Below are 21,156 nucleotides of genomic sequence, written 5' to 3'. Positions count from 1 at the left end.
CTTCCTCTTAGCACTGCTTTCATAGTGTCCCATGGTTTGGATATGTTGTGTTTTTCTTTTCAATGAGTTCAAGGAGAACTTTAATTTCTTTCTTTATTTCTTCCTTGACCTATATGTACAAGTGCCTCAGTGGACTGAGCGCCTTTTTTTGAAACAGGGTTTCTCTGTGTACCTCTGGCTGTCCTGGAACTAGCTCTTCTAAACCAGGCTGACCTCATACTCACAGAGATCCACTTTCCTCTGCCTCCCAAGTGCTGGGATTAAAGAAATGCGCCACCACTGCCTGGTTCCTGAGCAGTTTTTGTTTTGTTTTGTTTTACCATGTTCACCTGTAGCTGAGGTGGTTGGCTAGTTTTCATTTCTGTAATAAATAATAGAAAAAAAGTACTCTTTTATGATTCCTTAATATCATAGTTCTTCTGAAATAGTTTTTAAAATTAACTATCTTTTTAGTATTATCAAAATAGTAGTTTGTGTATTAGGCTGTTGCTCATTTCTTCTGTGGTGTTTTTCATAGCAGTAGTATACTCAGATTATAGAAGAGGTACTTTTATTTATGGTTTCTTTTCAATTTAGTTTCTTTTTTCATATTAGTTTTGACCTTTTCTAAAGGTCAAAAGGTTACTGACTTGTAATCTGAAAACAGTAACCATTTATCTTTGCAACAGCAAACAGAAAGGCACCTTCATTTTAATCCTTGCCACAGAAGGGAGAGTTCATGTTCTGAACAATGTATTAAAATGTTTAACGTGACCTAATTACAGTTCTAATTCAGAGTTTCACAGAAATTGTGTTATGTGCTCATGAAGGCAGTATGCCTTTGTCTGTCAAGAACTCTTCCATTGTTTCCCACTTCAGTTTAAAAGATTAATGTATGTGGACTCTTAGCTATCTGAAATCTAGATCCTCTGTATGTTGTCAGGATTGCAAGAAAGACTAATTTTCATATTTATTTGCACTTTTGGTTTCTGGATAACAATGACCTGTAGAGTTGTTGATAAACTTGCAATTCCTCTTTGCTTAGTTGATTTAACATAAAGGAGGTAAAATGATTACTAATTTGAAAAAGAACTTTTAGGAAACACATGCAAGAAATACACAACTGCCACCATTGGGAATACCTAAGTCCTACTGCTGAGGCAGGTTGCAATCCTATGAATGTATGGCCGAACAGGGAACACCCTTTGAAGAAGCTGTGTGATAGATTATATGTAACTTCTGGAACAAATTCTGAAGATTTATCTATGAAGGGATGTATTATATTTTTCAGGGAAAGGTATGTTTAATAATTAGCTTAACAACAAACTTTGGACACTTTTCTAATGATACTTGGGATTAAGTTGCAGTTTTCATTTAATGATATCCCCCACATAGAACCATGGGTTAAATTTCCATTTCTTTGTAGTTAATTTCATGTGATCACATGATCTCAGCCATGGCAGGAATATACACAGATGAAGTAGGGTGTTTATTCCGTGTGATAGAAAATGTGTTTAACCTAAGTTTGCTCCTTAGTATTTAATTAGAAGAGCTCTAAAGATTGTGCACTGTCTAAAGATTAACACTGCCACTGTTAATAGTTCCTTATTTTTAAAGTTTAGCTTTCTGTTGTTTTCAAATAATCCTCAGCATTTTGCCTCTTACTTATTTTTATGTTGTAATGATATTCCATATTTTCTTTTCCCTTTTTTTTTGGTTGTTTTGTTTTGTTTGTTTGTTTTTTGAGAAAGGGTTTGTGTGTGTGTGTGTAGCCCTAACTGTCTCTGAACTTGCTCTGTAGAACAGGCTGGCCTAGAACTCTCTGAGTTCTGACTGCCTCTGATGTCCAAGTGATGGAATTCAAAGCATGCACCATCACCGCCTGACTCACATATTTTATTTTTAACAGCTTTTATTCTTAACTCTTTGAATTTTTGGAAACTCAGGGAAATCATTTTAAGTGAGTGATGAATGATGTAACATGAAGGTATTGCATAACCCTGTTAATATGTATTTGAGCTACTGGCATTTATTCTCTTTGTCAAGTAACACTACAGATGGCCTGTTTTGTTTACACTGGAATAGAATTCTACCATGGGTTAAAACATGAATATTCTAAAGGAAAGCTCATGACACCAAATTGTTAAGTTATATGTAGTTTTATATGTAAAAGGAAGATTCTCTTTTCAACCTAGTGTATCTGAAGACCAGCTTCCTAAAACCTTACCAACATTAAGTGTTAATCTTGTTTTTCTAACCTTGGATAAATTGAGAGATATAAGTTTGCACCTTTTTGAATGTTTGTGTTTTATAATTCTTTATCTATAGGTTTTCAATTTTTCTGTATTTTTAAAATAGTACACTTTTTGTAAAAAAAAAAAGTAAACTTTTATATGTTTGAGTTCTACTGGTCTTTTCAAAACTAACATATTTGTTACCTTTTATGTGACTGCTAGGAGACATATAGAGATCAAGAAGTGAATTGTTTTACCTCAGAAATTACCTTTGTGAACAGCCCTACTCACATGCTCTATAAGAACTGATGAAATGGTTGTCGTGATATTTTTTTCTTAAAAAATCAAGGGATTAGAAACCGTATCAAATTGTAAATACTTGTAGATCAACTACAGTAGGTGAGATACACCATATTCCCCGAGATCTCTAACAACTTGTAGGTGCTGCCAGACCATATTCTCAGCTGGTTTGGGGGTTATGTGAATTTATTTTCTCCTTCCCAAACATTTGGGAAATCCTGCATTTTTTAAATGTGATCTTTAGTTCTCTGTTTACTGCTAAAAGATGGTTACTGTTTAGTTGTGCCTCGTGAGCATTCAGATATTCACAAACGACAGACTCACATCAGTAGTAAACGAGATAAAATTACATGAGGACTGTAAGAATGGTTATTACTTAGTGGTTCTGTTTTTATTCTTGTAGTTTTTTTTTCATATAGTTTCCAGAATTGTTGTACTATATTGTACAGTTTTGGTCTCTCATTGTAATCCCTTGTGGTTTAAAGTGGACCCGTGCAAGGATATACTGAAAATCAAGGTAGTGGAGTCAAAAGGTCCTTCCACATCTGAACTGAAACTGAAATATTAAATAGAATATATTCTCCAATTTAACGTTGTTTCTCTTCTTTCCAAAGCCTTATGAAGGATTAAGGCCTCAGGATCTTCGTAGATTAAAGGATATGCTTATTGTGGAGACTGCAGACATGCTCCAGGCCCCTCTGTTTACTGCTGAAGCGCTACTTCGAGCTCATGGTAATGAGAAATGTCTTACTTTTGATAACTCAGCGCCTTTTGAAACTTCAGAGTTAAACAGGGCTATTTCTGAGTTTTAATATGAAATTTTTTAAAATGAACTGACATAGTTTTTGTGCACATGTTGCTCTAATAGTCATCACCCTATAACACTTTACATTTGATGCATGAAGTGGCTATAAATCAAAAAGAAAATTAGAACTTTTTTTTGGCCTTAGCTGCTGAGTAATTTTTGTTGAAGTCATTCAAGTGTCAAATTGTATAGCTCAATTAAATTGTGTTATCAATTATGTTTATTCAGAAGCTGTTTCTCACATGAAATGTCCAAATTGAAATTAATATTTGAGAACATAGTATCTCTTATAAGATATTTTTGTTTTTTCATTTTTTTTTTAACTTACTGCTTTGGGTTATTTCTTTTTCCTTAAAGATATAACCAACTAAAAAAATTTACCCAAATTGTCCTTTGACCTCTATGATTCTTAGCACAGTCACTTTGGAAGTTTTTGCATGCTGGGTTATACTCTCTTTGCGTACTTATATTTGCTATTTTATCTGGCTTAAAAGAAAAGCATTTCCTGACTTTAAAATAATTTTAAAAAAGAAAGGTGTAAGGAATCTTTCCCTATCCTGCCAGCCAGCTCCCAAATAATGACACGGAGATTTCTTACTAATTATGAAAGTTTGAGCTTAGCTTAGGCTTTTTTCTGACTAACTCTTTTTTTTAATATTTATTTATTTATTATGTATACAATATTCTGTCTGTGTGTATGCCTGAAGGGCAGAAGAGGGCATCAGACCTCATTACAGATGGTTGTGAGCCACCATGTTGGGAATTGAACTCAGGACCTTTGGAAGAGCAGGCAATGCTCTCAACCTCTGAGCCATCTCTCCAGCCCTCTGACTAACTCTTATAACTTAAAATAACCCATTTCTATTAATCTATGTGCTGCCATGTGACTTGTGGATTTACCTCTCCTCCTGCATGTCCTTCTTCCTCTATGTATGCTGGCGACTCCACCTTTCTTCATCCCAGAGCTCCCTCGCTGCTGCCTAGCTATTGGCTGTAAAGCTTTTCGTTACATAAATCACAGCAGTACATCTCCACACAGTGTACAGATACCCCACATTTCCCTCCTTTTGTCTACATAAAAAGGAATGTAATGAGTCTTTCTCAGTCCCACCAGCCAGCTCCCAAATAATGGCACAGAGACTTTTTATTAATTATGAAAGCTTGACATTTATCTTAGACTTGTCTCAGCTAGCTCTTAAATTAATCCATTTATATTAATCTATGTTCTGCTACATTGTGTTATCTCTCTTCCATCTTGCACCTTCTGTTTTCTCTCTACATCTGGCTAGAGACTCTAGCTTTCTTCTTCTCAGAATTCTATCTCTGCCTAGATGTCTGGCCTATACCTCCTGCCTAGTTATTGACCATTAAGAGTTTTATTATACAAATCACAGCAATACATCTTGACACAGTGTATAAATATCCCATAACAGAAAGGTAAGTGCTGAATTTTAACAAAATACATTTTAAAACAATAGTAAATATTCTCTTCTAGTTATTTGAAACTCTAGTTTGAAGCATGATTAATAAAAACTCTGGGTCAGAAATTGGGGTTCAACCTGAAGATCCAAAAAGCCAAACAGCCAGCTGCTGGCTCTTACTTCTACCTGAAATGACGATCCTGCCTCTAGGAATCTCTTGAGACTGTGTTGAGAGCTGTCTCCCATTTTATAATCCTCTCTAGGGCTGGGATTAAAGGCATGTATCACCTAGTTTCTATGGTAACTCTTGTGGCTACTGGGATTAAAGGTGTGGTTGTTATAACCTGGTCTGTAAGGCTGGCCAGTGGGACTGTTTTACTCTCAGATTTTCAGGCAGTCTTTTTTTTTTATATATATATACAAAGAAAGCATGAGNCGGAAGAGGAAGTGAGGTCAGACTCTGCTCTGCTCCCGGAGAGACCCGTCAGCTCTGCTGGAGCAGAGACGCCATGCCATCCCAGGCAGATGCACGCAATGAAGCTCCTCCAACGCAGGATGGATGTAGGCTAGAATCTTCCCGGTAAGCGCACCTTGGGGTGCTTACACACATCATTAGAAATGGGCTAGTCCAGGTGCGAGAATTAGCCTGTAAGGGCTAGAGTTCATGGGCCAAGCAGTGTTTCAATGAATACAGTTTGTGTGTTGTTATTTCGGGCATGAGCTAACCAAGCGGCCGGGGTGTTGGGGACACAGCCCCGCCACCGCTCCTATTTCAACAAAAATGCAAATGCCACATGATATCACATATGGAGAATCTAAAACTATTGTTCTCTGAGAAGTCAAGAATAGAGTTATAGCTACCACAGGAATTCAGAGTAGCAAGAAGTGACAGAATGGAAGGGTAAATAGGCACCAATGTATATTTACATAAGAGGAGTAATCTGCAATATTCCATACACAATGAGGAGCACAGATAGAGATAAAATACTATGTGTATAGGAAAATCAAGAAAAGGGGGTTGATTATTTTTACTAAAAATGATAAATATTAGGTAAGCATTTATTACTGATTTAAACATTGAGCAGAATATCGTCAGCAATGTGTCAGTCATATGTCTAATATTATTTATTTTAAAAATTATAATGAGCTAATAACATTTTACTTTATAAAGTATGAATAATACTAATATATAATATAAATACCATTTAAAAGATAAGTAATCTGTATAATAATAAAAATAAAGTATCTCCACCATATGAAAAAAGCCATAAAGTCAAATTCTGTACAAACCTAAAATGATGGCATAGCACATTTTCTTTCTTCTTCACAAAGAAAAGTCAAAACAACAAGCAACAGAGTTTTAGAAAACAGTAAAACAAACTTGAGAACTGTGTGACATCAAACACTAACACAGGGAAAGGAATAAAACACCCCAGCCATCAGAAACCATTAGGTACCTCCTCTATAGGGAAATACTAAGTGTCTCTGTGACTGTTACTCTGTGTCAAAGGATTCCAGAGTTGACTCAGTCATTGACCCTGGTTAAGTAGCTGTGTTAGGCCTGCACATAGGGTTCAGGGCCTGAGCGGGGACAGTGATCAGCGTTCTAGGCCTGTAGAACCTGGAGATTAGCTAATACATCATACCTTAATGTCCACATCTAATGATTTCAGGTTTAACTTTAGAAAAGCAGTGGCCAGGAAAAAAACTTTAAAGGAACCAAAAGGAAAAGAAAGAAAGGGCTAGATAAATTCATTCTTCTGTACAGAAAACCTTAAGGAGCACTACTTAAAGGAGGCTTCTACACAAAAGATCTGTAGTGTGAAGAGAATGGAATAAAGTATTTTCAGTTTTAAATTAAAAACAAAACATAGAATGACAACCTAGATTTACATATCCAGAAACAATTCTTCCAAAGTAAAGGTTAAATGTTAGACCAGCAAAAAATAAAAAAATAAAAAATAAAAAATAGAATGTATTGAGAGCTCACATGTTCTCTGACAATATTACGAGAAAACCTTCAGGGAGGGAAAAGAATACAGATCAGAAATCAAAACTGCAGAACAAAGAGAAGATGGCAGAGGGTGAAAAATAAAGACACAGTGTGGTGGTTTAATTAAGAGTGGCCTCCAGAGGCTCATATATTTGAATGCTTAGTTTGCAGTGACTTGCACTATTTGAAAAAGTAAAAAGATTAGGAGGTGTGGTCTTCTTGGAGGAAGTATATCACTGGGAGTGGGATTTGAGGTTCCAAAAACCCATTCCAGCCATTCCTCACATCCTTGCAGACCAGGGTGTCACTCTCAGCTACCTCTCCAGCATCATACCTTCCTGCCACTATGTCCTTTGTCATATTGGTAGTAGACTGAACCTCTGACACCCTAAGCAAACCTCAATTAATCTTCCTGTCATAATAGATGACTTGATCATGGTGTCTCCTCACAGCATCAGAACAGTGACTAAGATGCACAGTGAAATATTCTACTTTTTTATATTGAGAAAAGCCTAAAACAAATTTGTCTGTTTGAAGTAGTGAGCACAGTGGTGGATTACTTCATTACAGAAGTAGAAAATTGAGGTGAATGATACAAATTTCATAAGACATACAAAGAAAGCATGAGGAATACTTTATTATAAGGCAACCATTATTATAATATATAATATTCATAGCAGGTATAAGATAACAAAGAATATGTGCATTTATTTGTATCATTGTACTTGTACAAATTTCCCTTCTTTTTCTTCTAACATCACCAGTCTTTATTTATTAAAATACATTTGAAATGCCACTACACTAGTTGTCTATTTTTAGCAAGGGGTCTTTATCCTGAACACCAAAATAGAATGTTACTTGGTTACTTCCCAAAATGTTTGTGTCATCTTTTGTTCATAATAATTTCAGCACTTGGGAAGCAGAGGCTGGTGGATCTGTGAGTTCAAGGCCAGCCTCTTCTACAAAGCTAGGAGTTCCAGGACAGTCAGACCTGTTACACAAAGGAACGCTGTCTCAAAATAACATAAATAACATACATACATACATACATACATACATACATACATACATACATACATATTCAGAACTTGGTGTTTCATCATGGATTAAGGACCACTGTTGCCAGTTTGTTGGCTAACCCTCCAGAATCACACCATTATCACTAGTGCTTGCATGGTTCTATCGTTTTTTCCTTCTGGACCACAGTGTTCTAGTTATGTACCAATGACTCCTAAATTTACTATAAAAGGAATGGTCTGGGAAATTAAACATAGATTCCAAGGCAAACTTCAGAGAATCAGAATCTTTTAAGATGTGAGGTCGAGCTCAGAAATAAATATATTTAAACAAGTTTGCTAAGTGGACTACTATGAAATGAATAGTTTTTAAAATGACGTGATAATAGCTGCAAATCTATCGTCTTGACTGTAACCAGGTTTTCTAAACTGTATGTCTACGTGCTTATCAGTCATTTTCCATACTACCTAACACTATGCTCTGTTAACTACTCACTGATAGGTGGACACCAGTCTCACTAATTACCCTGGCAGAAATGTGTCATTTCTAGCTAGTTCCCATCATTTCTGTTCTTAAGTACCCCAGCCTCAGCTCATCTTCTTTGTTCTTCCATTCCCATTGATAACTGGAATTTAGACATACTAGTTTTCAGCATTGTGTTAACCTTGGACTAATCTTTAGTTTTGTTTTCCTTTCATCCAGTACATACTTTGTGTTGCTTTAAAATGCAAATCTGAGCCCATCATTGCACGGATCACTGTCTCCCCAGACTTTAAACCCATCCAGTTTTTTAAAGTAGACCTGTGACACCCGTTTCTTCATCTGAGCTGTTAGACTCTCCAGTTTTTGTTTTTGTTTTTTACCATGTATCCCAATTTGTCCTTAAAAGCCACCCTTCTAGGAATTTCTTTTACCTTTCATCTTTTGGGACTCTTTTTGTTTCCATTATATTCTATACACAGCACACACACACACACACACACACACACACACACATACATGTCTTACACGAGTGGTTCTTAACCTTGATAATGCTGAAAGCCTTTAAAGCATACAGTTCCAGGTACTCATATGTTGGCCCATATTATGTCGGTGGACCTGCCTGGAGATGGATACGGAAGCAGTGTCTCAGTTCCTAAAAACATAGAAATAAATGGTTTCCCTAAGAGAGTCACAACCCACAGGTTGAGAACCAATGCCATACACACTCAGACTAAAATAATAAACATCTTTATTTGCATTTCTTCTTTATTAGCCTGGAAACGCCTTTGTGTGTGTGTGTGTGTGTGTGTGTTTCCATAATACCAAAATATATATTAATTAATTTCAGGCAATAGTTCTGAAATGAATAAACATACTTGAATTTTATTTTTAGATGTTTTTAAAATCTGTGGTTTTGCTTTAAAATTGTTTTTCATTTATCATCTTTTAAATTCCAAAGAAAATCCTGGGTCAAAAAACTTAAGTTTAGAAATTCTTTTTGGGACTGGAGATACATCTCAGTTTGTAGAGTCCTTGCTTAGTGAGACAATTCAGTAGCAGAATGGTCTCCTTTTACCTGACATTAATGCCTAACAATCATAATATGAAAACTTGTATAGTATCCTGTAATTTAGGATTTAAAATCCTGTAACTTAGGAGGCAGGGACATCAGTATGATGAATTTAAGACGAGCCTAGATTCCCTGTCTCAAGATAACTATAAAGCACCAAACTAAAATAGAAATAAGAAATGCCTTAAATTATGTTACCATGTTTCTTTAGAGTCAGGCTCTTAGCACCACTAAATATATTCTATCCTTTTATTTAACCTCTTTCACACAAAGTATGTGTAGTTTAATGTAGTACAGAAAGCAAGATGTAGTATCTTCTACCTCATATCTCAGTGCTTAAGAATGAAAGATAGGAGGATCACTATGGGCTACACAGGAAGGTTCTGGGCAGTCTGGTCTACAGGGTTATAGTCTATTTCAGAAACCTAAAAATAAAAACAGCAAAAATAGTTGGAAGAAATAAAGTGCAAGCCTGGCTATTCATCAGTGGGGTCCATCATATGGCATTATCTCCTTTATCCAGTCTGTGCTTTTGTTCTAGTTACCTCGGCTATAGCTCATAATTATCAATGGAAAGTTTAAAAATCAAACTAAGTTTTTAATTACACACCATTCAGAATGGCATGAGATTTCACATCCTCAGGCTCAAGATGCAAATTGGTCTTTTGTCCAGTCTTTGGGACCTGTATGCTGTACTCACCCTTCATCAGTTAGTGGCCATCTCCATATTAGATCAGCCTTTACAGTATGACAGAACTAATGCTCGAGTTCATAATGCTTTACTTCATAATAGCGTAGCATACTGATGTTGGCAGTTTTGTTAGAGTACGTTGCTATAACTATCCAAGTAGTTGTTGGTAATTTATAAACTGAACTTTATCATGTTTGTATTAAAAAACAGTCCTTGGTACACATGCACTTAAAATTACATACATATGGGTCAGTACCATCCACAGGCTTCTAATGAAAGTCTTAGGACTTGTGCTCAGTGGGTAAGGAAGAACTACATTAGCACTTAGGATCAGCTTGCTGTTGAAACATCTCTTAATCTTATTACATGGTTCAAAGCATTTCTATCTTGATGTGAAACAGAGTTCCACACAGTCCTTCAGGGATATCAAAACGTGACATCTAGAAATGATTTATCTCCATCCTAGCCAACTAGTCAGAAAGAGAAGAATAGTGTGGTTACATATTTTAGCCCATCCCAAATGTGTTATAGGTCATTCCTACACGTATTTCACTGGCCAGATTTTAGCCAGGCAGCTACTGCTAAGTACAAGTAACAGTTCTGCACTTTTGCAAATAGTCATCTTTGCCAGATACCTATGTTCTCACAACTAAACTCGAATTAAATTTTCTGTTTGCCATTACCCTTTCTATGATAACTTTTTGTTGTTTGCTTTTTATTTTGGTGGGCTTTTTATTCTTTTTTTTGGTTTTGTCATTTTATTTTTGCCTTTGTTGTTATTGTTGTTCTAGAAACAAGGCTTTTAATTCAACATATAAGGCCCAGAAAGGGGAGAGGGTACTTTAGAAAATATCACCCAAGTTAATCAATAGTGAATCTGAATCTTGTGCTGTTCTTTATTTTTTATTGATTTTATTGAGGTTTACACTTTTCTTTGCTCCCCTCCTCCCTTCTATCCTCCTCCAAGGTCCCCATGCTCCCAATTTACTCAGGAGAATTTGTCTTTTTCTTCTTCCCATGTAGATTAGATCTATGTATGTCTCTCTTAGTGTCCTCATTGCTGTCTAAGTTCTTTGGGATTGTGGTTTGTAGGCTAGTTGTCTTTGCTTTATGTTTAAAAAACACCTATGAGTGTGTACATGTGATAATTATCTTTCTGGGTCTGAGTTACCTCACACAAAATAATGTTTTCTAGCTCCATCCATTTTCCTGCAAAATTCAAGATGTCGTTATTTTTTTCTGCTGTGTAGTACTCCATTGTGTAAATGTACCACATTTTCCTTATCCATTCTTCGGTAGAGGTTGTTTCCAGGTTCTGGCTATGACAAACAATGCTGCTATGAACATAGTTGAACACATGTCCTTGTTGCACGATTGAGTATCCTTTGGATATATACCCAAAAGTGGTATTGCTGGGTCTTGAGGAAGTTGTTTCCTAATTTTCTGATAAATCGCCTCACTGACATCTCAAGGGGCTGTATCAGCTTGCAGAAGTGTTTTCTTTTCCTTACAACCTCTCCAGTATAAGTTGTCATCAGTGTTTTGATCTTGGCTGTTCTTACAGGTATAAGATGTAATGTGAAATCTCAGAGTTGTTTTGATTTGCATTTCCCTGATGACTAAGAATGTTGAACATTTCCTTATTAAGTCTTTCAGCCATGTTAGATTTCTCTGTTGAGAGTTCTCTGTTTAGGCCTGAACTTCATTTTTTATTGGATTATTCTTTTGATGACCAATTTTTGAGTTCTTTGTATATTTTGGAGATCGGACCTCTGTCTGATGTGGTGTTGGTGAAGATATTTTCCCATTCTGTAGGCTGTCATTTTGTCTTGTTGAGCGTGTCCTTTGCTTTACAGAAGCTTTTCAGTTTTAGGAAGTCCCATTTATTAATTGTTTCTCTCAGTGTCTGTGCTGCTGGGATTATATTTAGGAAGTGGTCTCCTGTGCCAATGCGTTCAAGTGTATTTCCCACTTTCTCTTCTATAAGGTTCAGTGTAGCTGGCTTTATGTTGAGGTCTTTGATCCATTTGGACTTGAGTTTTGTGCATGGTGATAGATATGAGTCTTTCTTAGTAATATCTTTCTTTGGTTTGGGTATCAGGGTAATTGTAGACTCATAAAAAGAGTTTGGAAGTGTTCCTTCTGTTTCTATTTTGTGTAATAATTTGAGGAGTATTAGTATTCTTTTTTGAAAATCTTGTAAAATTCTTAGCTGAAACCATCTACTCCAGAACTTTTTTTTTTTTTTTGGTTGGGAGACTTTTGATGACTTTTTTCTATTTCTTTAGCAGTTATAGGTCTATTTAATTTGCTTATCTGTTCTTGATTTAATTTTGGTAAGTGATATTTATCCAGAAAGTTGCCCATTTCCTCTAAGTTTTCCAATTTGTGGAGTACAGGTTTTCGAAATATGACCTGATGATTCTCTGTATTTCCTCTGTGTCTGTTGTTATGTCCCCCTTTTCATTTCTGATTTTGTTAATTTGGATATTCTTTCTCTGCCTTTTGGTTAGCTTGGATAAAGGTTTGTCTATTTTGTTGATTTTCTCGGAGAACCAACTCTTTGTCTCATTGATTCTTTATATTGTTTACTTTGGGTTTTTTTTTATTTCCGCTCTCAATTTGATTATTTCCTTCTGACTAGTTCTCTTAGGTGAGTTTGCTTCTTTTTGTTCTAAAGTTTTCAAATGTTCTGTTAATTCACAAGTATGGAATTTTTCCAGCTTCTTTATGTAGGTATTTAGTGGTATTACCTTTCCTCTTAATACTGCTTTCATTGTGTGGCATAAATTTGGGTATGTTGTATGGTCATTTTCATTGAGTTCTAGGAAGTCTTTAATTTGTCCCTTTATTTCTTCCTTGACCCATTGATGATTCAGGTGAGCATTGTTTAATTTCCATGTGTTTGTGGGCTTTCTGGAATCATTGTTGCTTTTGAATTCTAGTTTAAAGCCATGGTGATCCAATAAGATACTTTGTGTTATTTCAGTTTTTAGTATCTATTAAGGTTTGCTTTGTTACAGACTATGTGGTCAATTTTTGAGAAGGTTCCATGAGGTGCTGAGAAGAAGGTATATTCTTTTCTGTTTGGATGTAATGTTCTATAGATGTCTGTTAAGTCCATTTGAGTCATAACATCTGTTAGTTCCCTTATTTCTCTGTTAATTTTTTGTCTGACTGACCTGTAAGCATGAAGTGTGGAAGGGTTTAATGTATGATTTAAGCTCTAGAAGTGTTTCTTTTACATATGAGATGCCCTTGTATGTGGGGCATTGATATTCAGTATTTAGGTTTCCTCTTGGTGAATTTGTCTTGTGACTAATATGAAATGTCTTTCTTTGTTGCTTTTGATTGATTTTCATTGAAGTCTATTTTATTAGATATTAGGATAGCTACCACAGCTTATTTCTTAGGTCTATTTGATTGGAAAAATTTTTTTCCTAAACCCTTTATTTTGAGGCAATGCTTGTTTGAAGTTGAGGTATTTTTCTTGTTTGCAGCCGAAGGATGGAATCTGTTTTTGTATCCAATCTGTGAGCCTGTGCCTTTTTATAGGTGAGTTGAGTCCATTTATATTAAGGGATATTAATGACCAGTGATTGCTATCTCCTATTAATTTAGGGGTTTTTTTTTTTTGGTGGTGATATTATTTTGTGTGTTTTCCCCTTCTTTGGGATTTGCTGCTGTGAGATCAATTGTCTGTGTTTTTATTGATGTAGCCAACTTCGCCGGGGTGGAGTTTTTTTTCTAGTACTTTGTGTAGGGCTGGGTTTGTGGCTAAGTATTGGTTAAATCTGGTTTTGCCATGGAATATCTTGTTTTGTCCTTCTATCATGATTGAAAGTTTTGCTGGGTATAGTAGTCTGGGCTGACATCTGTGGTCTTTTAATGTCTGCATAACACTTGACCAGCACTTTCTGACTTTCATTTTCTCCATTGAGAAGTCAGGGGTAGTTCTTATACATCTGCCTTTATATGTTTCTTGGCCTTTTTTCTTTGCAGCTCTTAATATTCTTTCTTTATTCTGTATGTTTAGTGTTTAGATTATTATGTGGCAAGGGACTTTCTTTTAATTTTTTTGGTCAAGTCTATTTGGTGTTCTGTAAGCTTCTTGTATCTTCATAGGCACATCTTTCTTTTTGTTAGGAAAGTTTTCTTCTGTGATTTTGTTAAATATATTTTCTCTGCTTTTAAGTTGATCTTCTCCTTTGTCTATACCTGTTAATGCTTAGGTTTCATCTTTTTAAGTTATCCTATATTTTCTGAATACTTTGTATAAGCTTTTGTTAGGTTTCATATTTTCTTTGACTGATGAGTCTATTTCCCTCTGTTGTATATTTAGCACTTAAGATTCTCTCTTCCATCTCTTGTATTCTTCTGTTTATGCTTGCATTTGTGGTTCTTGATTATTTTCTTATTATTTCTGTTTCTATAATTCCCTCGGATTGTGGCATTTTTTTTTTATTGTCTCTATTTCAGTTTTCAAGTCTTGGATAGTTTCTTTCATGTGTTTGATTGCTTTTTCTTGGTTTTCTTCAAGAGATTTGTTGATGTCTTCCAATTTTTTGTTTTGTCTTTTCCTCCATTTCTTTGAGGGAATTTTTAATTTCCTCTTTAAGGGCCTCAAACGTTCTCCTAAAGTTATTTTTTAGGTCATTTTCTTCTTCATCATCTGTATTTGGTTGTTCAAGTCTTACTGTTGTGGGGTCACTAGATTACTGGTGTCATGTTGCTCTTTGTGGTGTTGCTTGTGTTCTTACCTTGTCTACCCATCTTTTCCTCTGATTGCTGTAGTTGGGCCTGTCTGTGTCTCTGTTGATCAGTTTTCCAGATGCCAGTGGATCTAAGGCTCAGATGGTTGTTCCTCATGGTGCAGTTAATGTCACCGTTCCAGTTACCCCATTGGTCACTCCTTGTTTTTCGAGGTTACTCGGTTATCCCGGGGTTTCTCCTGCCTGCTCTGCCTTAGATTGCCAGCTCAGACCTGTTTCTGTAAATGTCCCTTGTCTTGATCTGCTCCTGCAGAGGTCCCTGGCTTGGGGTTGTTCCCACAAAGTTTCTGGCTCAACCCTACTCCCTCAGAGGTCCCAGACTCATGACCAAATCCACAGAGGTCTCTGAGTTTTGCCTACTCCCTCAGAGGTCCGGGACCCGCAGAAGTCCTGGCTCAGGCCTAGTTCCTCGGAAGTCCTAGACTCACGCCTGGACCTGTAGTGGTTCTACTCCCACGAAGGTCCCAGACTCACACCTGGACCCTCAGAAGTCTTTGGCTCCGGCCCACTTTCTCAGAGGTTGCTTTCCCTGTACCTGCTCCTGTGGAGTTCGCTATGTCATGCCTGCTCTAGCCTAGGTTGCAGGCTCAATCCTGTTTTGATAAATGTCCCTGGTCTGAATCTGCTCAAACTCAACACGGAGTTCCCTGTCAGCCTGCTCAGTCCTAAGTCGCTGGCCCAGTCCTGCTTCCGCAAATGTTCCTGGAGTTCATTGTCCCAGGCCTGCACCTGTGGAGTTTGCTGTCCCAGGCCGGCTCCAGCCCAGGTTGCTGGCTCAATCCTGCTTCCACAAATGTCCCTGATCTGTGTTGGGAGCAGTGAGACCCCAGATCCTGAATTTCTTGTAATCCCCTGATCTGAATGCCTACAGCTGCTCTGAGCACAAGACCTTCAGGAGTTCCTGATGGCAGGAGAGTGGTTTCTGGTGGGTTTGGCTGGAGCGTGGCAATCTCTATATATAATCTTCCCCTGAACACAATAAAGGGGAATTCGCTGTCTTTCTGTCTGTGTGTGCCTGTGTATTTTAACCTTCAGCCCCCTTGCCCGAAGCTCACGAACTGGGTGCCAGCGCACAGAGGGCAAACTCGGGGGAAGAGGGGGGGATCAGGATCCACTAGAATCTGGTTTTTTAAGTAGTACTATATTCAGCCTTTTTCATCAGTGGGATCATTAATCAGCTCCCCAATAAGGACATGAAGACTTGTTATTAATTACAAAAAGTCGGTCAATAGCTTAGGCTTGTTCCTAACTAGCTCTTATAGCTTAAATTAACCCATTTCTATTAACTTGCTTTCTGCCTTGTGACTTTATTGTCTCATCTCTGTAGTGCCCATCCTGCTTGCTCTCCATCTCCTTGGTGTCTGCCCTTCTTCCCAGTGTCCTCTCTGCACCAAAAATCCTGCATTGCTATTGGCCATTCAGCTTTTTATAAAACCAATCAATGTGGCACATCTTCATACAGCACAGAAAGATTATTCAACAATAGTACATCCGTGAATAGATTGAAGCTTTAATCCTGGAATTGCCTCAGTTGGAGGATGAGGGCCTGCTTTTCATCCCGTCCGCCCGGCTAGCTTACACCCGAATTAACCACACAGAAATTGTATTAATTAAATCACTGCCTGGCCCATTATCTCTAGCCTCTTATTGACTAACTCTCATATCTTGATTTAACCCATTTCTATTAATCTGTATATCGCCACGTAACAGTGGCTTACCAGGAAAGATTCAGCATGTCTGATTCTGGTGGCTCCATGGTGGTTCTTTCACTCTGCTTTCTTTCTCCCAGAATTCAGTTCTGTCTTCCCCACCTACCTAAGATCCACACTATCAACTAGGCCAAGGCAGTTTCTTTCTTCATTATCCTATGAAAGCAACACACAAACAGAAGGAACTCCTACACCAATTTACCATCATTTGGGACTATATAAGATTCATTAATTGAGATGAGTTTTAATTGGTTGAGATGTCTGCATCATGTTCTGAGCTCTCCTCTGTTATTTTAAATTCATTATTTACTTGTTTGAACCAGATTTGCTTTCCAGCTTAAAAGAAGTATCTTTCTCTTGCTACCAAAACCTTTATTTAATAAGCATCATTTTATTTATTTTTATGGATCATTGCTGTTGCCAATTCTGCCTCATAGAGTCTGTGTCTAACCTAAAGTTATGAAGATTTTATCTGGAATTTTGATAACTTTGATTGACTGATCTAGATAGTTGGTTTGTGGTTAAGATTTTGCTCTGTACCCTTGGCTAGTCTTAAATGTGTCACAATCTTTCTGTCCAAGCCTCCCCAATATGGGCGTCACAATTGTATGTCACCATGCCTGACTCCCTCTGTGTTTCCTTTGTGCTTCACAGCTTTCTGAAGCTGTAGCTAGTGATCAGTCCTTGGACACCATGTATGCTCAGCAAGACCTTTACCACTAAGCTACTTTCCCAGGTCCAGTTTTATGATAAAATTTTAGTTTGTTTTTATAGGATATAGATTAAAATTATAACTTTTGCATGGAAATTTGTCCTTTACTAAAAAACTCTACCCTTCTCTGCCTCATTGCCTTTTCACCTAAAACTTCATTTGACCATGTGTATGTAGATTCTTTGCTTTTTTAGTTAGCATACAGAGTAAGAAGTTTGACATTGTCGTTCCCAGTTCGTTCTGTCGATCCTACTCCCTACACTCCTTCCCATTCTCCTGCAGCCTCAGCAGTCCCTTTCCCTCTTCATGTCACTGTATTCTAATAACCTCCCTGCTGCCTTAAAGTCTTTTTCCACCTTGTCCCCTTCTATTTCATGGTGTACCCATATTTACACCCACGTAGGAGAGAGCATGCAGTATTTCTCTAAGTATGAGTTGCCTCGATATAGTAATTCCTAGACTTATTCATTTTCCTGAAGTTTTTGTCATTTCATTTTCTTTACAGATGAATTAAATCTCAGTGCATGTGCCACCTTTCGTTGTCTCTTCATGTTCATGTCCATGTAGGCTAATTCCATTTCCTTGCTTTTATGACTAGCAACAAACATAGATATGCAAGTATCTCTGTGATAAGGTATAAAATCTTTTGACTGTAACTAGAAGTGTTGGTGTGTGTGTCGTATGTGGCAGATTTTTTTTCCAGTTTTTGAGAGACCTATATGCTGATTTGCATATTAGCTGTACCAGTTAAGACCCAGCCAGCAGTGACGAAGGGTCCCTAGCCTTCCACATCTTAGTCATTCTGAAGAGAGTGAGATGGACTCCCAGTGGCCCAATGCGAACATTTAAAAAGTGTGTATTGACGTTTGTGTGTTTTGAGAACTGTGTATTCGTCCATGTACTGACTGGGTCATTGGTGGGTAGAGTATGATTAATTTTAGCAACATGTATCTACTAAAGATTTCCTTCTGTTTGCAAGCTGTCTTTTTACTCTGCTAATAATCTCCTTTTAAGCTTTCTATATAAAGTCAAGAATTATTTTTCAATGTGTTGCACTTTTTTCAATCTTAAGAAGAAATGCCAATACTGTTTTTTTCTTTGAACATACTGGGTTAGGAGTTACCTTTTCTAACACTCAACCACTTTCCTATTCCAAGAGTAAGATAGAGTTAGTTGGTCTTGGGGCATCTCTCCCCCTATGCTTGTTTTCCTAATACGTCATTGAGAGTTTGGCATTATAATACAATAAGTAGCTTTACCAATGTCAGTTTAGCTTGACTTGCAGTGTTCTTTTTGTCGGCTAGACTGAATGTTCCTGTTCAGAATATTTGTGCATTTAACTTGAATATGTGCCAAACTTTGTCTGTGATTATATAATATAATGAATCACTACTGATAAAACAGTTTTGAATTTTTTTTTCTTTCTCTGCAATCTAAATCAGATTGCTTGGAAAGCATTAAAAAAAAGGCAGGTAACTTTTTAAAGTGCTTTTCCATATGAGTGAAACAGCAAAGAAAGGGGAGATAGTAACTGATGTAGTATTTTATATATACTAAGGAAATGACAGAAAATGTAGACATTGTTTTCTGATGTAGTGGGCATAAGAAATGGGAAGTAGAAGCAGAATAGAAAAGCCATTGCCTTAAATTAAAAGACTTAATTTTGCTTGGTTTCTAGAAGAACTTTTAAAAAGTTGTGTTAGTGCCGGGCAGTGGTGGCACACGCCTTTAATCCCAGCACTTGGGAGGCAGAGGCAGGCGGATCTCTGTGAGTTCAAGACCAGCCTGGTCTACAAGAGCTAGTTCCAGGACAGGCTCCAAAACCGCAGCGAAACCCTGTCTCGAAAAAACCAAAAAAAAAAAAAAAAAAAAGTTGTGTTAGTGTATATGGGGGTTCTTTATTCGTTCATCTGTTATTAGTACCTAGGTTGATGTGGGGGGTGGGGTTCTTTGTTCATCTGTTGGTTAGAACCTTGGTTGAGTCCATTATTCGTTGCAGTTAGTGTTAAGATAAACATAACCATCCATGTATAGAATTTGTAGGCTAACTTTGGCTCTTATGAATAAGTGCTATGACTAAATTATATTGTTCTGTTTTGCATTTGAGAGGAGCACTTTTAATACACTTGACAGTGTGTGTTAGTGGAAAGAATACACTCTTGGAATCTCAAGGAGGTTTCAGGTCTCTTTCTTAGCTTGGGTAAGTTAAGTAACGTCTCTGCATCCTGGTTTCTTCTCCTAAACAATAACTGAAAACTTTGTTGGGAGAAATAAATTAGGATATATATACAACCCCAAGGAAAATAGTTGAATATTCTAGTTTGTTGTTTTTTAAAAAAACTGGATTTTATAGTAACATGTTTCACTTAACCATTTTATAATTGTTTACAGAAGATTATCTGCTTAATTAAGCCAGAGTTAAATTCCCCTAACACATATTTATACTTAGTTCACTAAAACCGTACTTACAACTCAGTCTCCTTTGGAAGTTTCTTCTATTTCCAGTTTCTTTCCCAAATGACCTTTCGCACTATATGATCATTTTACAGCTAGAGACCACTGTGAAGACAGTTGCAAAATTATGAATTAAAAGAGGAAAGTGGCTAAATTAAATCTCTACTAAAGAAAATAGTAAATTCTAAATGATATGAGCCATTAAAATATCAATAAAAATGACTGGAAATTCTGAGCACATTCTTAGATATTGATATTTGTAATAGGAGTTTAAATTATATTTTAAAACATTACTAACTTCAGTCTACTTAGGCATGCCTTTGTAGTTACTATTGTATATAAATTCTGTGATTTTGTTAACTTGGGTGACATATATCATCTTCATTTATCCTGTTTCTGTGATTAGTAGGTTTCAGTTCTGTATTTTGATAGACATCTGTTTTATTTTTTAGATTGGGACAGGGAGAAATTACTTGAAGCTTGGATGTCCAACCCAGAGAACTGCTGCCAACGGTCAGGTGTGCAGATGCCAACTCCACCACCAAGTGGGTACAATGCCTGGGACACTCTTCCTTCCCCAAGAACTCCAAGGACTACACGCTCTTCTGTCACCTCTCCAGATGAAATCAGTCTGTCTCCTGGGGATCTAGATACCAGTTTGGTATGGCTTGTGTATTTCCCATAGCTTTGCTTTTAGTCTTTCAACTTTGAAACTGTGTGATACTGTTCCATGGAGTGGTTGTTTATATTATTGTAACTAAATGTTGTACCTTGCTTTGAAAGCTCAGTTATTTTCATGCTTTGGTAAACTCTTCCTACCACAGAATGTTTTTGTGATCTCTGAATTATAGGTTGAAAAAGCAAAATATTTTTCACTTCAAAACAGTTTAGAAAAGGCATGCCCTCAGCAGAAAAAAAATAACGACATCTTGAGTTTTGCAGGAAAATGGATGGAGTTAGAAAACATCATTTTGATGTGAGGTAACCCAGACCCAGAAATACAGTTATCACATGTACTCACTCATAAGTGGTTTTTAAACATAAAGCAAAGTAAACCAGCTCACAAATCACAATCCCAGAGAACCTAGACAACAATGAGGACCCTAAGAGAGACTTACATAGATCTAAAATATATGGGAAGTAGAAAAAGACAAGATCTCCTGAGTAAATTAGGAGCATAGGGACCATGAGAGAGGGTTGAAGTGGGGAGGGGCGAGACAGGGAGGAGAGCAGAGAAAAATGTAGAGTTCAATAAAAAATCAATTTTAAAAAAGAATTGAAAAGGCATGCCCTCTATTTTCACCTAAAAGTATTCAATGTATTTTAAACACAACATATTTGAAATACTAAAACTTAATATTCAGGAGAAATATTCAGGATTTTCTTTGGGTTCTCCTTCTTATTTAGCTTCTCTAAGAACCCAAATTATAGGTTCAATGTCCTTTATTTATGGCTAGAAACCAAATATGAGTGAGAACATTCCATGTTCCTCTTTTTGGGTCTGGCTTACCTCACTC

At 36.8% G+C, this 21,156-nt stretch overlaps 1 protein-coding gene across 6 annotated transcripts in view; it reads left to right on the top strand.

The window, feature by feature from the left end:
- Positions 1-21,156, top strand: part of Ankib1 (ankyrin repeat and IBR domain containing 1) — a 134,635-nt gene that overhangs the window by 62,788 nt on the left and 50,691 nt on the right. For all 6 annotated transcript variants that reach the window (XM_050129980.1, XM_050129979.1, XM_050129981.1 and 3 more), the window contains 2 exons: positions 3,128-3,245; positions 20,092-20,300. In XM_050129980.1, coding sequence (XP_049985937.1) covers positions 3,128-3,245; positions 20,092-20,300 — 327 coding nt within the window. The remainder of the gene's footprint in view (positions 1-3,127; positions 3,246-20,091; positions 20,301-21,156) is intronic.

Source organism: Alexandromys fortis, unplaced genomic scaffold (genome assembly GCF_014885135.2).
Source record: "Alexandromys fortis isolate MF-2015 unplaced genomic scaffold, M_Fortis_MF-2015_v1.1 scaffold_310, whole genome shotgun sequence".
NCBI classification, from domain to species: Eukaryota; Metazoa; Chordata; class Mammalia; order Rodentia; family Cricetidae; genus Alexandromys; species Alexandromys fortis.
The sequence above is the reverse complement of the archived record's forward strand: the minus strand, read 5'-3'. Positions and strand labels throughout refer to the sequence as shown.